Here is a 20239-nt window from a genome sequence, read left to right as displayed (position 1 = left end):
AATTATTGCTTAATACTGTATTCGCCTTCCCACATCTCATGCTGTGTATCAAGATGTAGGGTCTCACTCCTCCTGAGAAGTGATCGTTCGCTATATAGGGAAGCAAGTTGTTTCTTTTTTTTTTTTGGCAAAGTGTGTACTGCATATGGTTGCCTGCATACCCACGTTAGATGGGGAAAAATACTGGCTATCAGAGGCAATTTTATTTTAATTTGTTTCTCTTAAAAAATACATTTTTATTATTTATAACCAACTACATATGGAAAGCTTGTTGCCCTTTTTGTGTGTATTCCTTCATGTATATGTGTGTGTATGTATGGTTTACATTTTCCTTTGGGAATTAACTTGTGCAGTTTGGTCGGAACAGAAATACATCTGATGCTTTCATATGTTTTTTATGTTAAGAACAAATAATTCCAAAGGGTTGAGGAAAACACACTAAATGTGCTCCCTTATTGAGATTGTCATTGCATTACTTACAACTGTTGATTGCTTCAGCTAAACAAATATGAGATATTTTCTTGATACTCTGTATTTTAAAGCCATTTTGCTTTGCTTTTCCCCATTATACAGTATTTTATGAAGTTCCTATTAAAGTACATGAGACCTTATGGCTAGTCAAAACTAAATGTCTTGAATGATGTTAGCTAAACTTGGACTAGCTTTAAACGTAATATGAAATCTGTTTAATGTAATATTTACCGTACTTTTACAGACAACTATTTTATTTTTAAGTTAAATTAGGGTGTAGATCAAAATTTGTGGAATTTCAAGGGTCTTTGTTTGTTCATGTAAATTGTTTGTTATTCATGGCATACTAGTAATGATATTTCACCACCAAATAATTGTATGCTATATGAACCAAAACTCTACTAGTTTTTTGTAATTTATGTATGATTTGGAATTGGAATTGTTTATCTTTTAAATTACTGTAAATGGTGTTTTTATTGTGTTAGCCTTTTTTTTTTTACTGTCATTCCGTAATGTTTTTTTTATTTATTCTTGTATGCTTGTAAGCCCATGGCTTGTTTGTCATAAAAACCCTGTTACACTAATGTGGTTGTATTTCTTGCTCCATCTGATGGTTTTAAATGGTAAGTACCCTGCATAAGAGGGTTATGGCACTGGAGCTGTTAAAAATAAGTAATCATATTCCAAAGATATTTTATATTGCTTGAACAGTAAAGATGGGCAAAATTATTCCAGAGCATAGATTTCCTTTGTAATTCTATAGGTGAACGATAGGCTATGGAGTAAGATGTTGTTTTGTTTGTAATTTAAGATGTGATTTTCTGCCTTGTCTTTCTCGTGTTGTCTGTTGTAACATTGTCAGGAACACCTTGTTACACAATAGCATAGAGAAAAGTTCATGATATGTCAGGTTGTAACTTAAAGATATATCTACTTTCAGTACAGAATTACTGTAGTTGAAACATTTTTATCATCTAGTTATAATGCTATTACAGGGACCATTAAATTATTTGCTTAACCCAGCTGAGTTCCATGTTAGATTAATTAGCAATATCGTGATTTTGAGTCTTGAATTTTTAAGCTTATAACTTCATCTTTGTCTGACTGTTGCAATTTTCCTATATAATATTAACATTCTTCTAAAGCTAATAGAAATTTGTGGAAAATATCAGGAACTTGGAAGTCTGAATCTTTGGCATCCTCTGGATCAAAACTGGCTCTAATAATATAAAATAATTGATAATCAGATCACCTTCCTCTCAGTTTTTAGTATGTTTTTAGGTAATTAAATATTGCGTAAACTAAATGTATACTAATTTTTCCAACAAAATTTTTTCTTATTAAGATGTAATGTCCAACCACTTATAAAATTCCAGTAAAGAACAAAATACCTCTACCCTTCCATTTCTTGACATGTGTTTTTGATTAACTGTAGTTTCATTAGTATCAGCACTTGTCACATGCATCAGTGAACATTTTACAGCCAAAGTGTTTTCCTATTAAAGTATAATGTCTAAACATGTAATCCTATAACTGAGCCACTTACCACAAGATTTCAAACTAGGATAAATACTTCAACATGCCACTGCTCAAAATTCACTGTGTACAAAACTGCTTTGAGACTATTAGCTCTTGTCTTTTCACCAGATGAAAGGAACAGAGTGGTTCTATTAACAAAATCTTGTTCCAAACAGTTTAGAATTTTTTCTGGAATATCAGTAAATGGTTGGAATGGGACTATTTATGAAATTCACCCACTCAGGTTTTGTAATCTGATACCAAATGATCAGACTACTGTAATGGAGGTAATGGGCATGATTAAGTTTTAGATTTGGAGACATTTTGACAAAGGAAATAGACGTAAGATATGTCCTCTGCTACTTTGCATTTATGGGAAATATTTTTTTTCATTAGATGTCCGACCAACACCACCGACATTGCCACCAGTTTGCAGAACTAATGAAGCTACCTGCATGAATGGCCAGTGTATTCCTCGAACTAGTGTTTGTAATGGTGTCTTTGACTGTGATGATGCATCTGATGAAATGCGATGCAGTAAGTTATTTTTAGTCTGATTTTGTGTAATTACTGTGTTCAAAGTGCCAGAGAAAGTAGTTATTTTTTCATTTTTATCATGTTTTTGAGCTGAAGATAGAGAGAATTGCTCAGATTTTCTGTTAGTTAGTACTAAATTTGTTTAGTAGGTACCAGATTTATTTGTGATTTGGTTTACAGTGTGCCTGATATAATTTTCTTCTTTGGGATCACATTACCTTGTGTTTTTATAAAATCAGGCATATTAAAAAGTGTGATGTTGTATGTATGTTTATTATTTGTCATTGTATTGAGAAAGTACAGTTCACTGACTACATTTATAATACTGTATTCTTAAATTTGAGAATATCAAGACTTTGTGATCTTCACACATCCTTGTGTTCTGCCTTTTCTGAAACTTTTTACTAATCACATTCATAGATTCACTCGGTTTTGTATAAAAACAAATTGCAGGTAAAAGTGGTTCTACACAGTTTTAGTTACATTTAGGTATCCAAACTGGCATTCGAGGTTACTTTAATTTAGAAAATTTAATGGAGCAATTATTTTTAAATCAAAGTTTCACAGTTATGCAATTAAATGATTGTTTCTGTACTTGGTGCAATTCTAAATTGTTTGTTATTCAAATCTGTGTTTTTAAAGTTGATTATTCCTCCTGTTGTTTTACAGGTGTTTTCATAGTAGCATTTGTTACATGGAATGAATTCCCTCTGCCTAATACAGATTGCCTATTCAAATACAAATTATATTTTGACAGATCCTTTGGGTTGTGAACCTAATGAATATCAGTGCGATAATAAACGATGTGTCCTGAAAACTTGGATGTGTGACTCTGATGATGACTGTGGTGATGGGTCAGACGAACGTAACTGTGTCACCAATCCTCCTGGTAATGATTTATCTTATCTCTTTTACAAAGATAATATTCATTGGGCAATTCTGTGCACCTGTAAATATAGAGTAAAGTCTGTTTTCGTTACTTGCAGTATAACTTGAGTTCCTACCATCAATGAATTTTTACTATTTATTATTAAGAGTTTATTATACTGTAGTTTTGTTTGTTTCACTGTTCATACTACATTTCTATCGAGGTTCACCATGCTTATTCAGTGATTATACTTGTCTAATTAGTGATCTTGTTAATAGTTCATCATAGTTTGGTTTGTTTCACATTATTAATACTGCCTTTCTGTTCAGGTTCACCATGTTTATTCAATGAGTTTACTTGCCACATTGGCAATCAGTGCATTCCAAAGTCATTCCATTGTGATAATGAAGTTGACTGTCAGGATGATTCGGATGAGACAGGTTGTAGTAAACCGCTTATTATCACACCGCCACCTCGTAATTTGATGGTCCAGGCTGGAGAGACATTTGTCATAAATTGTACTGCTATAGGTGTACCTCAGCCCACTGTCATTTGGCGTCTTAACTGGGGTCACGTTCCTGACAAATGCAGAATGACTAGGTGAGCATTAAGCTAGGTCCTTCAAGTTTTATATTAGAAAAATCTTTGATATTATAGTTTCATACTTTGATAATTTTCTATATAGAATGTTAATGTTAACCATGTTCTGAAATTTATCTTTTATGTTTTTATGTTATGCAACATCCATTGTTTGTCAACACGTTTTGGTACCTCATTGGGCATGTGTTTGATACTTTGGAATTCTTTTAATACTTTGGGAGAATGACTTATATTTCCATACAGTTATAAAATGCTACATAACAACCTCACACATCCAGTGTATATGGTTGGGGAAAGCTTTGATTGATTAGCTGAAATGCCATATTAGCCAAAGATTAATAGCGTATATACGAATGCCCCCATTTTTGGATGTCTACAAGTGAGTTTCAATGGAGCATTTTTATTAGGGTTAATCTTAATGAATGTTCCCATTCTTTATGTCTTCAAGTGATTTTGCATAGTACCATTCTATGAATGTTCCTTTGTTGGGTATCCGCAAATGACCAAAGCATTTGATGAATGGCCCTGCGTAGAAGCATTCTTAAAATTGTTCCTCCACTGAATGCCAACAAGTGATTTTGTAAGTGTCCTTTGGATGTTAACAATAGAGGTTTTATGGATAAGCATTCATATAAATGGATCCAGAGCAAGGAGGGCTCATTTAAAGGATTGCAGTACTCTGGTTCATCAGCATCCAGTGGCTATGGATTGTTAACCACAAGCACCTTCACCTCATTAAGCTCTTAAGATGTACCTTTACACTCAGAGATTTTTGTATTAAGTGAAGCCATAAAGAAGAATCTTGAGAGGTCACTTCAGGTGAAGGAGAGGGACAGATGATGAGGAAGGGTTCTTTTTGGCAACTTGCTTGAAAAAGTCAGGTCTGGTTGCGTGCGCCATCTTCCTGCTATTTGGCGATCCTCCCAACAGCCTCCCCATCCTATCAAGGAGGCATCCATATGTACAATCACTTGGAGTTAGGTCAACCTATTTGCAAGGGACCCTTCCAGGTCCCTGGATGAAGTATCGTCCCAATCTCAGATGAAGACAATCTCAAGCCTTTTCCTGGCATGTGAGAGCCAGACTCTGTTTACATCCTGCAGTCACAATCTCAGGATTAGATCTACCACAGATGCAAACTGTAAGAGGCCTGGACTTCGTTCCAATTGTCGTCTGGAAAGGCTGGGCTGTGCAAAGAATCTTCTCAGGTCCTATCCTATTCGGGTTTGAGTGCTGTTAGGAAGAGACAGCCGGCCATAGAGAATATCCCAACAGAATCTCAGCTTCAGAAAATGTTTCATGGATGTAAGGTGGGACTTATTTCTTGAGCTCCCATAAAATACATATATACAGTATATAGAAAAATTTATGCAATGTTTGTGTTCAAACTTGACAGGTCGAGGATCACCCTTTGTTCAGAAGAATCCTTCTTGGGGACACTGAGTAGTGGTGGCAAATAAATGTGTCTTTCTGTATGGCTCCCTTTTAAGAGGGGTCAAGTTTCTTGGAAAATGCTCCTTTAGAGGGGAAGGAGGGTAAGACCATCTCTACCCTAGCCCATTGAAAATTATGCTGTGTCCCCAAGGGGAGGATTTCCTGTGCATGTGGTGCTGAAGACTATGACCCTGGCTGTGCAAATCTTACTTGGCTCCACCCCTTCCCAGCAAGGGGAGTTGATTTTCCTTTTCCCTGGTAGGAGCAACTTTGTCTGCTTCAAAAGGGATGCTGCTGCTAATGTTGCCCTTTCTTCTGTTGTTGGAGGGATCCTTAGGAGGTTTGTATGGCTCTGATTTATACCGAGCTTTATTAGGCTTAGGAAGAGGAAGCTCTTAAGAATATTGTTTCCCAGATTGTCCTTTTCAAGACTGTATATATTGTTCAGTTTCGTTCGAGTTGTGCAGCAACAGATTCTTCAAACAGGTCCCAACAGAAAGGGAAAGAATGTATTAGGGAGGTTACATTGGGGAGCGAAATGTTGGAGCCCACCAATGCCTCCTTTCGAGCTTTAGTGCGACACTCCACAAAGTCATACGTTATTCCCCATAAGTTCTGCATGAGTGTTTTGGCTACTCCATTGAACATTGTTTGGGAGACTCTGGAAGCTCTTGAACAGCTACTTTCAGCATAGCACATAGTATAAATTATAATATTGAGGAGGTGGAGCCTAGCATAAAATTCAGCCATGGCTGTCCTGAGATTTTTCTCGTTGGGGTCCCAAATTGCTGGGTAGCCATGTCCATTAGGAGCTTTTTCCTCTCAAAAGGAAGGGCAAGTGTTGCCCATTCCTTTTTAGAACTATCAGAAACTGGATGGCAGATGGCAAAGACAAATGGTTTTATTTCTGCCATTATATCTCGCTTCCCCATCACTAAAAAATTCTGAAATTCTGTCTTCATAACATTGATTGTTTTAAATGTGAAGGGACAGAAGGCTAGTGCCTCCAAGAGAAGGTACTGGTTCTCTATAATTGTTGCTGTGCTATACAGTATTTTCCATTAAACTGGAGAAAGGTTGCTTCTGTGGCTTTCATTGCTGTATTAATAGGCAGAATAACTGTCTCCGACAGTTTCTGAATTCATATAGAAAGAGGAACAAAGCACCATCCAGACATGGGAAGGGCTGCTCTGTCCAGAAATTGTATATGCTCAACCTCAGTCATAGTTTTCCTTTCATTAATCTAGTGAAAAGATGTACATTGAGGCAACTCTCCAAGGCTTCTCAGTGTCATTCATAAGGGTGGATATTGGTGCTCTTACTACATTCTAATTTGAGGTTTTGTAGTCTGACCTGGTCATATTGTTACCAGTCAGAAGTCTTGAAGTGAGTAGGCTGTCTGTTAGTACCCATTCTGATTTCAGCGGGAATCTAGACAACCGATTCAACTTCTTTTTGGCTTGGGTTTTTTATTACCCTGTTCTAGTGACCTGAGTTTTTCAGTGAGAAAACCAGTCTCTGCCTGGGCAGGCTGTGCAGCCTGTCTTTTCTCTATTTTATTAAAGGATGAGAAAATTTTACACATCACAACCAATTCCATATCCAGGACAGACCTAAATTCCACCTGGGAATCATGGATGGCATCTCTGATATGTTGACACTCAGTAGCAAGGTCATCCTTGATACTCTTCATAATTTCCTCCTGGAATTCTGAAAGTACAGCAAGTGGAATTTCCCTATCAGGGAAGCCTGCATGAACTGATTGAGCCAATATGTGATTGCTGCACGGGAGAGACAAAATTCTCATCAAAGGTATCTCTCTCATGTAAAGCAGAAAACTGTTCCCTAGATCGTCTGGATTCAGAAGGGAAATTTCAGTGGCTATATCCACTTTATGCTGGGTATTAGCGACCTCTCTCCCAATGAGACTTTTCATCTCCATTGGAGGAGTTGAAGTGGGAGTTCCTAGAATCCACTGCTTTTGGAGTATTGGCCAAAATGTGATTCTGCTCGGAGACAGGTGGAAACATACACTGCTGGAGTTCTCCCAGAATGATGTAATCTCCTCCTTCCGTAGTCCTCCTGAACTCATATAGACAGCTTAAAATGAACTCATTCATCATTTAAACTTGCTGCCAGGAGAATGTTGCATATTTCACACATCTGACAACCAGCCAAAATCTACTTTATTCCTACAGGGACTGGCTCATAGCAAGTAGAGGAAAGATTCCACAGCAAGCGTCTCCATCTGCAATAGAGAATGCATGAGTTTACATGATGGCGGAAACACCGCAATCAAAAGAAAAGTCAAGAAGTGCACGGAAAGTGCCAGGGTATCTTGATTTACATTACTGGAAACACTTACAATTTAAGTTAATGCACTCAAATAATGAAGTCAGGTCTAACATGGAATTTTTGCACTTTGAAAATGACACGGAAAAATCAGCGAAAGAATAATTAGTTTGTGACTGGTTAAGAAATACCTCTGATCAGGTCATGTTACCTTTGTCTTCACCATAGATAAGAATGTAGGAGGAAATGAGGGGGTTCTCACTGGAAGAAATAATTGGGCTTAAGCAATAAAGCCACGTGTCAGGGATATGGCCCAGAGGTAGCATGGGTCAAGGGGAAGCTGCTTTCAGGTGCCACAGCCAAGATGCCTCTGTCTGTCTTCAGATCACGTGGCCCCTTATATGACCTTTGTAGGATTAACTTCCCACTCTCCATTTTCTAAGATCGTGCCCGTAAATTGTTGGCTCGCTGTCTTTGACCCGGTCACCACATGGCAGGGCAAGGGCCACGTGGTCAGTTGCTATGGGCCCCTGGACTTTCTCCTCAAGTTAATCTTCTCCACCGGCTCATCTTAGCCTGTGGCAGGGATTTCTCTCGAAACGGCTTCGTTCCTGGAACAGAGGTATTCAGGCAGTCATGGGTCCAAAGAAAAGGAGATTAAGGAGTGTTTAGGGAGCAATAAGTTAGAGATTATGAAGGGGCAAATGTTTTCCATAGCCTTCCCGTGTGTCAGCAATATGATGAAAAAGACTGTGCTTCTTTGAACAGAATAAAACAGATTTAGTTTTACGTTATTTTTCTTACAAGTATAAAGGTTTATATTTTATTTTATTTCCTTCTGTGAAGCTAGGTGGGCGAGTTAGTTTGGGAAGGGTGTCCCTTCATAGTTATATGTACAGTAATACTTTGAACTTACACGAGGTTAGGTTCCAGAACCCCTTGTGCAAGTTGAAGATTCGCGTAAGTCTGGTATGGTCGCTAAAAATGCTAATAAATGCTTATTTGTAGAGTTTAAACACTATATAGGACCCTAATCATGCTCCCAAAGTATTAAGCTAACTTTTAAATTAAATTAAAGTTACTATAATTTCATTTAAAAGTTAGCTTAATACGTTACTGTATGTACCCTTAAAAAAAGAAATAAATGGTTGACTAAAATTTGAGCACCACTACTACATACATAACATATACTAATGCTACCCCTAATTCATGGGATGCCATTTTCTTGTAAACTTCATATGTCACAGTCAGGATAATTCGAATGAAATGTTGTCTATTGGGTCATTGCTGAGTCGGGAAGTTGGGGAAAACTCGCTGGTATGCAAGCAGTTAGCTTGCCCAGGTAATTCCTTGGGTGCAGTTGCTCTCAGGTTCCAACTTCTTTTAGACTTGTATGGCCCAGTGGATAACGCCCTTGCTTTCCACCTGAGAGACCTGGGTTCGATCCCGACGTGAGTCAGAAATTTATTTCTGTTCCACACGTGATTGTGTGTTGATGATTTCTATCTTATTCACTCAGAAGGGATAATTCGAATGAAATGTTGTCTATTGGGTCATTGCTGAGTCGGGAAGTTGGGAAAACTCGCTGGTATGCAAGCAGTTAGCTTGCCCAGGTAATTCCTTGGGTGCAGTTGCTCTCAGGTTCCAACTTCTTTTAGACTTGTATGGCCCAGTGGATAATGCCTTGCTTTCCACCTGAGAGACCTGGGTTCGATCCCGACGTGAGTCAGAAATTTATATATATATATATATATATATATATATATATATATATATATATATATATATATATATATATATATATATATATATATATATATATATATATATATATATATATATATATATATATATATATATATATATATATAAATTATTTATGAATTATTATGGAGACAGAGAGAATAACATGAGAGAGAGAGAGAGAGAGAGAAAGTTATTCTTAGGTCAGATATCAAAAGATGGAAATTCATGATTTATGAAGGGAAAAGGAAAAAGAGAGAGAAAGAGAAAGAGATTTCAGTTTATAGAAATCCTTTGACACTGTGGGCAATGCTCCCCTTTGTGTCATATTTCAAGTGAATTGACAACTATCTCCCCCCCTCCTCTCTTCAAGCCTCACACAAAAGATCGGGGCATGATATGTACTGTACTTGTTTAAAATTTCATATAATTTACTATACAAATGCAAAAAATGCATGGTAAATATAAAATAAAATTAATAACAAAGTAACGTCATGTTTATCTATGAGAGAGAGAGAGAATGTTTACATCACAGCTGTTTTGTGATTTTGTTTGATTTTACTGTATTTTAACTAAAGCATGAAAACTTACTTAACACTTCAAAAATTAAACATTTTGCAGGGTTTCTCAAGGATTTTGCAAATTTTGCGTGTCTGTGAAAAAATCATGTAAGAGTGAGGTATTATATGTAATATATATATATATATATATATATATATATATATTTGCAATATTTATGCGTGTATTATATATATATATATAAAAATCATATATAGTGATATATTATATATATATATATATATATATATATATATATATATATATATATATATATCAAACCCCCTGTATTCACGTTCTCATGATTCGCGGACTCACACATTCGCGGGTTTCTCTGTGGAACATATCTAGCCATTATTCGCAGAAAATTTGCCCATTCGCGGTATTTTTCACTGAGAAATATTCACTAATTACTGTATTTTCATATAATTTTCATGAATAATTGCACTTTTTGTGATAAAACTTAAAATACTCAGGTATATGCACTTTTATAGGGTTTTTCTGTGTTTAAACTATCAAAATGGGCAGTTCTAAGTGTTTTTAGAGGGGTTTTAAGTATTCACGGATTTTAGCTATTTGCGGGGGAGTGTGGGACGCATCCCCCGCGAATACAGGGGGTTCACTGTGTATATATATATATATATATTCACATATATATATTTATATATATTAATCCTTCAATTATTAGGATTAATAGAGCCAAGGGCCTGATAATGGCAAAGTCCAGATAGGGGTGAGTAAAAAATCTAGGGGTGTTCAAGGGCAACTCCAAACCCTTCCTTGCCTAACCTTGTCAGTACCACATAACTGTAAACCCTCAATATGCTTATAACCATTACACCTTAAAGTGAAAACTTTGTACAAAAGGCAATTATCTATTATTTTCCCATATATGTAACAAAATATACTGCATAAACACACTTTGAAAAAAATTTAGCTCCTTTTCCCTCTCGCAAATGACTCGGTTCATTAGGTAGGTAGCCTACCTGTGTTTACCCACAGCCTACTATGGTTTTATGATCATTAATGTATTTTTTACAGCAACTTTCATATTGGTTGTTACCATATTGTATTACCTTACATGAGATACAAAATGTGTATGTGTGAAATATTAACCTATCGTAAGTGTTACACTCAGAGTACTGTATCCATTTGCATAAGTCAGATAGGCTATTACAGCTTTATTTAAGATAATTATAACTTAATGAAACTGATATTTTATCTACAGAATTTGTTTAATCTGTATTATTAGAATTTTATATTATCATTGTGATATGTTTAAAAAATCATCGCTTGCCATTTACAATGACTAATGTTTACGTTCTCAGAATCAGCTGATTGAGCCTACTAGCAAAAGAATTAGGAGAATCATTTTTCAGTTGCTAAAAGAAATATATGTATTAATAGAATTATTATTTTTATTTTTGTACATAAATATAAAACAGGGATAGATAAGTAAACTGACATATTTTATGTAGAAGTAAAATCCCTCAAATTTGCAAAACAGGTTTTCCGATTTGTTTGTTTACGTCATACGTCATACTCGATTTTTGTCATTTGTGTGGTAAGTGGTTGTTAATTATAAGAGATGGTTATGAATTGTTACATAAATCATAAATTTGGTAATATTGTGTGAAAACCTAGCCTAGTACAATCTACCGAAAATGAAATCTGTTCAATAAGCACAGACTGTGCTGGAAACTTTTTATGTAAAGCACCCTGCGTTTTCATCTTTAGTACTTATGGCATTTCTGAGTGATGACTGTCCAAAGAAAATTAATTTTAAGAACATAACTAAAAAGTGGTTGATCATTTTCTGTTTTGTTGGAATTACCTGTAATTATTTTTCATTTCACCTCATAATATCATGGAAGCTATTCTTGTACGCTTATGTGTGTATGGGTGTGTGTTTACATCTACATGTGGCGTTTCATCAATTTTGACATTATTGTCTTTAGATAGTGTGTGTTTCTTAACATGCTATCATGTTTGCTATTTTTCCTTTTTGTTTTGCTTGATTTACTATACAGTGCAGTATTTCATTACAAGTTTAGTTCTCTCTCTCTCTCTCTCTCTCTCTCTCTCTCTCTCTCTCTCTCTCTCTCTCTCTCTCTCTCTCTCTCTCTCTCTCTCAAAATATAAATAAAAAATCCTAAGTATAACAAACACAAAACGAGTTCTATCAAGTCAGACGTCTGCCTAGTCCTAGGTGAAGGGTTAAATCGAAAGAAATGTTAGCAATTCACCTGCAGATGGGTCGGGGAGTTAATTAAAATTTGCTGGTACGTTTAGGCGCCTGCCTGGGAAAAACCTTGGGTACGGAGTACTTAGGCTCCAACTTCTTTTATGACTTGTGCAGATGAATTGCTAATGCCCTGGACTCTCACTTGAAAGACTGGGGTTTAGTCCTGATGTGAGCCAGAAGTGCAGTGTACGGCACACCTTTGTCAGTATCCCTTACAGGGTGCAAACTATATAAGGGACTATTTTAGCAGCACAGTGCAGTATTACTTCATCACACATGAGCTACAGTTGGTTAATACGTTACATTTTTATGATTCTGTAAGATTAGCAAGAAGTATCTGTAATTAAATAATAGAATATTTGTCTTTATTACTCAAGTTGATTTATATTCTTTACAACAGTGTTGATGGAGTTGGTGTGTTGACTTGCCCAAGTGCTCAACCTACTGATCAAGGAGCATATTCTTGTGAAGCCCTTAATAGCCGTGGATCAGTCTTTGCTACCCCAGATTGTATCGTCCAGGTTAAAGGTGGAGCATCAGTGTGCCAGATTCCTTATTTCAATGCCTTGGCACAAAGTCAACAAGATTGCCTTAAATGTTTTTGCTTTGGAGCAACAGAGGAGTGTTATTCCGCAGACCGATATATTACTCAGGTATTGTACCATATTTCATTTAAGTTTTCTTTAATTGAATTTTATAGGATTTTTTTTAGTTCAGATATTCTTTGCATCAGCTTAGGAGCATTTACTAACAGAGTTAGAATCAGCTTCAGAGAAACTTATCCAGATGAGCTAGCTTTAGCTTTGTTTACGAAGAACAAGATATGTCAGCATTAGCCAGTTTTAGTTCATTTAATAAACAATGATCATACAGGAGACTTGAGTATTTTATGCTGCACTGTCAAATGAAATTTTTAAACAAATTTAGTTATGCAGGAACCTAGATCATGGCTGACAGATGTCAGACTGTGAAGCCTGTGACATTTTGAATTATGTAAAAGTAATATTCTGGAACATCTGCAGTTTAACTGTGGTAGAAGTTCTAGGATTTGGTGTAGTTTATCAGCAGTTGTATCATGGCCTGATATTTTGTGTGAACTATTCTCCAACATTTTAAATTTTTCATCTTCAGCTGTTTTATATTAATGCTGATCCATATTATTTATTTACTTCTTATAATAAAATTACCTCTTGAGAATTGCATCAGAATAAAGAAAAGATAGAAGCAAATTCAGACTTTGAACTATAGCAGATTCAGAGATGTAAAGATGTTTTGTTTAAATGAGTTGCAGAAAAATTAAAAAATTGCTAACATGAAAAATATCCACTTTTGGACTATGTAGTTTTATTGGCATTTGAGATTGATAGAATTTTGTTTTATAAGTATTGTAGATGTCATGCATATATTGCTTGGAACAGGTGATTTATTTTTATACAAATTTCAAGGAGTGTAAGAGCTTTTCACTGTCTTAAGCTCTCTGTTTGTGAATTGCATAAAATTATTTGTCACGGAGAACATTAATAGCAGAACAGTAATTTACTTATTTTCCATATTCATTATTTTTATTGCTTTTGTCATTTATCTACCTTTTAGAGTCATTTCTTGGATGTTGTAGAAGTAGGGATATGCTACAACTGTTGGTAAAGAATATTTTTCTTCCAGCTGTAGCCAGCTTCCCAGTAATTCATTTCAATTTCTACTATCAGTGTATTTTTTTTATGCAAATTACACATTTTAAGGTAGTACAGTAATATTGTGTGCATGCTGTGCCCATTTGCACATTAAACCTAAGCAAGGAAAATAGAACTTTTTTGAGGTAGGTACTTTTCAAGATTTCATTCCTTATTCTACATTGCACATGCCTTCAGTTGCATAACTAAACAGCTTTTCATATAGGTTTTTAGATCACTATTTTAACCTCACTAAGAAACATGGATAAGCAGCTACTCTGTGAATGAAAGTTGCTATGTGAATGACTAGTGTAATTTTTTTTTTATTTCTTTCAGTTGCCACCTCCAACCAGTTCATCATTCCAGTTGGTTGGAGTCAATCAAGATCAATTCCAGGGCAATTATGTGATTCGTAACAGACAGTACCCTATCTCAACTTCTTTCATAAGGTACCCTGGAGGTAATGATGTTCAGGTAAGTATCTCCAAGTTTAGTTCTATTTGAAATTCCATACTGATTGTATGGTAGGTATCTGGTATAGTTCTAGCTATAAAAGCTCTAAGAAATAATCCTTGATTGCAGCTTCTGGGGGACCGTTCAAAAATTGGAGGACCTAGAGACCTTTTGATATATTTTTCACTACCTGATAGCCATAAAGGACAACAACTATCATCATATGGAGGATATTTGCGGTATAAGATTGCCTTCTCAAGCTCTGGAACTTTACAACAACATAGTGGACCAGATGTCATAATGGTGGTAAGTTGTTGCTTTTAGACTTATTGTTTCCAGTTTACTGTGATGGCAGTTACTGAGGTACCTGTATATTACTGAAGATATGAAAAGTTTTGGAAATAAGCTATCAGATTTCTTCATAATGGTTCTTTGGTAATCAAAATACTATTTTGAATGTGCTGTTAGGGTTGTTTAGCAAGAAAGTAACATTTTTATATAAGTAACTTACCAAGTAATTACATAGCTGTAGTTTCTAACTAGTACGACAGCTTAAATTCAAAATTCGCGGCAACGCTTTGATCGTTTAGTGCAGGTGACCAGTACTGCCCACTAAAGGCAATACTAGGAACGACTTAGCAGATAACCTCATTCTGTTATCTAACCGGATTTTGGTGATGTATTATCGCTGATTTCAAGTAACCTTCAAGCCAATACTTTCAGGATCAGTATATTGTTATTAAGATCTGATTCAAGTTTATCATTTTTTACAAATGGATTAACTACTTCCTTGATTTCTTCTTAGTAAGTAGAAAATCTGCTATTAGTGATATATAAGCAGTCATTGTCCACTTAGCTAAGCATAGCTGGGCTATGGACTGTTTGCCTGAGTAGAGATAACTTAGGCAGACTAGCGTGAAGAGCAAAACTTAGTTAAAATATCGGCTGAAGAATGGTTGATTTTACAGTGAATAGCATAATAAGACACGTAAACATTGCATTTGCTACCATCTTTGCCGAGTAGCATAATAAAACTTAAACATTGCGTTCACTATAAGACCAATATTTTCGGTAATGAAATATATATATCTGCAAGTCTCAAATAATGGTTGTTAGGTTTTGAGATTTGTCTGTATGATGGTACTCTGTATACTTCAAAGAATTAATTAAACATCTTATTACACTTTCCTTTGCAGAGAACTGAAAAAGTGTCAGGGCAGAACGTAGTAAGATGAGAAATTGTGCTTGTTTTGGTTGCGCTGGGCTTTTGGAAGAATTGACGTTCTTGACGGCTGAGAATTGGCTTCGAATGCCCCGGAGTGCTTATCAGCTCCCGATTTCTTAGTTTACGAGCTACTAGCTTGCTTAACACCCAGTTGCCTGGCGCCATCTACAACCTGAGAGCACCCAGCATCCGGCACCAGCTCCTGATCGTCTGGCTCCCACTCTCCCCACATCCAATTTTTTCTCTCCTGCTACTAGCCCTCTAATTTTTTCTACTTGCTTCCACGCCTGGCTCCCTCACTTCCTTCCCATGCCATTGCCAGTGCAGTGCAGGATGTGTCTACTCATCCCCCGATGCTCGTAGACAGAAAGTGCCTGTCAAACTCCCCTAAACCTGGGAGGAGGCATACTAGAAGTCCAAGGGAGGTTGGGGGTTACACATGGATAGTCTCCCCCTCAGTCGAGCCTGTTGCTGGTCCCAGGTATCGACAGACAGCCACTGGAAAAGCGTCTTACTGGATATGTAGTGGAGGATGTGGCTATCTGGCCCTATCGGATCTCCTAAACCCAGTCCCTGTCAGACCCCTCAACCTGGGAGGAGGCATACTGTTGGTCATGGAAGTCCGAAGGGGTTTTGCCCCTGGGTAGTTACTCCTCAGTTGATCCTGCTGTGCACAGGTCTCAACAGATAGCCATTGGAAAGGCATCCATAGGGATGTGCTTTCTTTGTCCTCTAGAGATACAGATCCCAGTGTAAACAGTTACGGATCCCAATGTGGACAAGAGGCACCAACGGTGTTTTTTTGGGATCCCAGTGTTGGCAAATATGGATCCCATTGTAGACAAGTGGTGTTGATGGCGTTTTTTAGGCGTATCTTGGCCTTTGAAGAGGCATATCTTCGGTTGTAGAGTGCCAGTAATTGGCGCCAGATGCTCTTGCAATCTGAGTGCCCAGCAGTGTCAGAGTGGATAGAGTCCAAGCGCCCAGTGTCCAAGGGCCGGAGTCTGAGCGTCCACCTGTATCCCAGTGTCCGAGCATCCAGTGTCCGAGTGTCCACCACCGAGTGTTCAGTGGCCACCGAGCGCCCAGTGCCTGAGCATCCACCTCTGAGTGTCCAGTGGCCGCCGAGTGCCTAGTGTCCAAGCACCCAGCGTCCGATCGTCCACCTGTTCGTTTGGTGCCAGCTGTCAGGCATCTGGCTCCAACCTGCTAGGGCCGGCGTCAGTTCTTCTTTGGCTCGGACAAGGACATCTGTATCCGATTTTTAAGCTTGTTGGTGGAAGCTTCCTCCTTTGGTTCTTTCCTAGAAGTCTTTCAAGATTGGAACTGGGCTTCTGATTAAAGGAGCAAAACAAGTGTCTTTTGTCTTTCCTCCCTTTAGTGCCTAGATGGATCTAGGCCTTCTTGTCAAGTTTATTGGAAGCCCTAATTTTCTTGACTGATAGCAGGAGCACTGGCTAGAATCCTCCTTCAGATTATCAGTCTCATCTCTTGGAATTTCGGGCTTTTCTGTCTGCCATAGAATCACTGCCTCTTTCAGATGGTCTGAATTCTAGCCCCCTTTGCCCTCCTTGCTTGGTACCATAGGGATTAAGCCTACTCTGGACTCTGATGCCCACCAAGACGTTAGTCTTTATATGAGGTTTTTTTTTGCAACTCATCCTCCAGTTTTCTTCGAATTCTGAGGTTTCTGGCGAAGACTGAAACGTAATGGCGAAGACTGAAACGTAAAGTTCTTCACAGCCACTGGAGATATTCATGTTAATGATTGCCCTACTCCACTTCCTGTCAATGGTAAGGAAGCTAGCCTTTCACATCCTTATTGCAGTTTCGCTCTTTGTTGAACAACCTTAATTGGGCTCCAAACAGAAGAAAAGCGCCTTGCACTTCTCAGACCTGCTTTCCTGTGCGGCACCAATTCTTGAACACCGGGGTCCATTCCTGAGCTCCTGGTGCCAACTTTCTAGCACATGGCGTGGCCTACTGAGCACCTGGCACCTGTTCTAGAGCATTCGACAATATCTTTCTAGTGCTCAGGTGCCGCACCCGATTGCCTAACTTCCACTCACTGTGCCTAGGCTTTTGCAATTATGGAATTCTTCAAGCCTTTCATAACTGTTCCAGATATTTTTTTCCACCACGAACAGTTCCGCACATTTTCCTTCTGTATGAAGGTGTCGAAGTCCACACAAGTTATCTGTGATTCTGCACATGAACCTACAAGCTCGTCCATTCCCTGAGAGTCTGCACAGTCATCAGCAAAAGGCATGTCCCACAGCCCCTTTTTTCGGTTAATTAGAAAACAAGGTTCAAATACTGTAGAGACAAACCAGGTAGCCTTCCTCAATCTTCATGGCCATTGAATGAAAGTCTTAGAGATGCAGGAAGCACCCTTCCTTGTCCCCACCAGACTCTTGGAGTATCTTAGGCCCTCCTTACAGGACAGGGTCTTCCCAGCTTGAGGATCTGTGATTTGGCCTCTTTACAGCACAAGTCTTCTATGGAGTCCTCGCTCCTCTTGTATTTGACTTCATTTTTTCAGGGTATGGATATCAATCCTCACCTGGACTACTGACTTTTTTGATCCCCTTCAGTGGAATTGCTTGAAGGTTTTTGATCTCAAGTCCACCTGGGGCGGGGAAACTCAGCTGGACACCTTTGTGTTTTCTCACAGCCCCAAATCAAGTCGGAACTACAGTGGTAGCTGTCCAAACATTTACTTTTGGAAGGGAAGTTCCTTCATTCTTGAGCCTAAACCTAGTTTACAACATCTCAGATCGAGGTTGGGTAGCCCTCTTTAGGAACGGGATTTTCTAGGATGTGGTCCCTGGATGGACAGAGCCATCACTTCTTTCTTGCAGAGCTAGAAGTTGACCTCAGTACACTCCAGGACTGTGGTAGCCATTCAGATAAGACCACAGTTCTAATGTATTTGTGTAAGCAGGAGCTGTCCCATGTCTCCCTGCCTCCAAATAGTAAGAATACTTTTTCTGCGGACAGATCACCAGATCTTCTAGTCACTCGGTTCGTTCAGGGAATTAAAGTCCTAGCAGACGTACTAAGCTGCCATAAGCATGTTGTCTTCATCATGGACCTTCTATCCCCTGGTTTCTGGGATCTGTGGAATCTATGGGGCAGGCTCTTTTTGAACCTGTTTGTGCCTTCAAGGAATCTTTGTCTTCCTCTTTTCTGTTGTCCATACCATCCCGTCATGGTTCCCGAACCTGCTCGGTTGTTGGTGGACCCTACAAGATCCTTCCCCAGCTGCGTCATCTCAGACAACCTAGCCTCAAGAGATCTACCAAAGTGGTATGCTCTTGCCCCTGACAGACTCCAGACTGTCCGGAGGCTTGTCAATTGAAGAGTCTTTTCTAGATGTGCTGCAGCGGCTATTGCAAGACGTAGAAGTCAGTCTTCTCTCTTCGTCTGCCAGACTTGAGGGGCGATTTTCTGGAGGTAGTATCTCAAGCCACTATGTCTCTTCTGTTGAGACGTCTGTGACCCCTTTGCAAATTACCCCATTTCTTGCTGAGGAAACCTGGAATCTTGTATTCCATCATTTAGGGGTATAGAGACCCAACTCTTTTTTCATCCCTACCTTGATGACCTTTCAAGTCCTTGACACATCCAAGCAAGGAAGAAGACATGGGTTGCTCATTTTCCCTTGGATTTTAGCCAAGAACGAGGACCCATCCAAGTCCTGGATCCGTTTCTTTCTCCCTTAAGAATTTTACGGACATCCTTGACTTCCAGGAGCAACGGACAGCACCTGAGTCCATAACTCATCTGGCACCCAGCTCTCCTGATGCCAACCACAGCCAGGAGCCAGTTCTTTGCTGTGAACGTCCAGCTCTCTTGGTTCCAGCTTATACTCTGAGTGCCCAGAAACACTCACTAGCTCTGAGGAAGAATAGAGAGCTCTCTGTCCAGCTTGGAATGTTCAGGTATTACCTGAAAGGGACCAGTAGTTCAAGACCATCCATACCCCTAGGGTGTTATGACAAGAGTTTGTCTCCCCCTCGGAATAGATCGTCTTGCCATTTATCCTAATGGACTTTATTTTCTGAGACACTCTCAGATTTAAAAGAGCATTTTCCTCATACTAAGGGAAAGCTAAACTTGTTAGAACAGCTTCTACCTCATTAGCTTTCAGGCATTACTTGTCCCTTATGTCCATTTTACAACCGTCCTTCTGGAAGTTTAATTGATCTTCGCTTTTCATTGTTTTCAGGAAGTGAAGCAGTGTTAAAATTTGGCAGTACCTTGCGTTTATTAGTAACTGGCAAGGTATCGTGGAAGGAAACATAGGATTTTCTCCTACTTGTAATAAGGTGCTGAGTTTTAGGGAGCCGGGGGAATACAAGATGCCTAGAGCACCCACCACTCTCAGTGGACGGGTTGTGATTTTTATTTCAGTGTTGGTGACAGTTATCTGGTTGCTTTTATTGCGGCACTGTGCCCAGGGCAAGGGCACTTACTCTTATTTTGTAATGCTTTGGCAGCCCTCAGAGTACTCCTCAGCTGCAAAGCTCCTACTGAAGTAGAGGCGACCCTCGGCTTTCCCACCGTGCCACTGCAGGTTAAGTTGAGCACCAACCAGAGGCAGTTTCTACTGCAGGCTCTCT

The 20239-nt window shown here is 38.4% G+C and overlaps 1 protein-coding gene across 1 annotated transcript in view; it reads left to right on the top strand.

Annotated features, from left to right (window-relative positions):
• trol (terribly reduced optic lobes) overlaps positions 1-20239 on the top strand; it is a 1293721-nt gene that overhangs the window by 957476 nt on the left and 316006 nt on the right. Inside the window, exons 64-69 of the mRNA XM_067129897.1 lie at positions 2386-2526; positions 3284-3415; positions 3724-3994; positions 12667-12919; positions 14273-14410; positions 14519-14695. Of these exons, the coding sequence (XP_066985998.1) occupies positions 2386-2526; positions 3284-3415; positions 3724-3994; positions 12667-12919; positions 14273-14410; positions 14519-14695 (1112 nt within the window). The remainder of the gene's footprint in view (positions 1-2385; positions 2527-3283; positions 3416-3723; positions 3995-12666; positions 12920-14272; positions 14411-14518; positions 14696-20239) is intronic.

Source organism: Macrobrachium rosenbergii, chromosome 3 (genome assembly GCF_040412425.1).
Source record: "Macrobrachium rosenbergii isolate ZJJX-2024 chromosome 3, ASM4041242v1, whole genome shotgun sequence".
In the NCBI taxonomy this organism is placed as follows: Eukaryota; Metazoa; Arthropoda; class Malacostraca; order Decapoda; family Palaemonidae; genus Macrobrachium; species Macrobrachium rosenbergii.
This window is presented reverse-complemented; position numbering and strand designations above follow the sequence as displayed.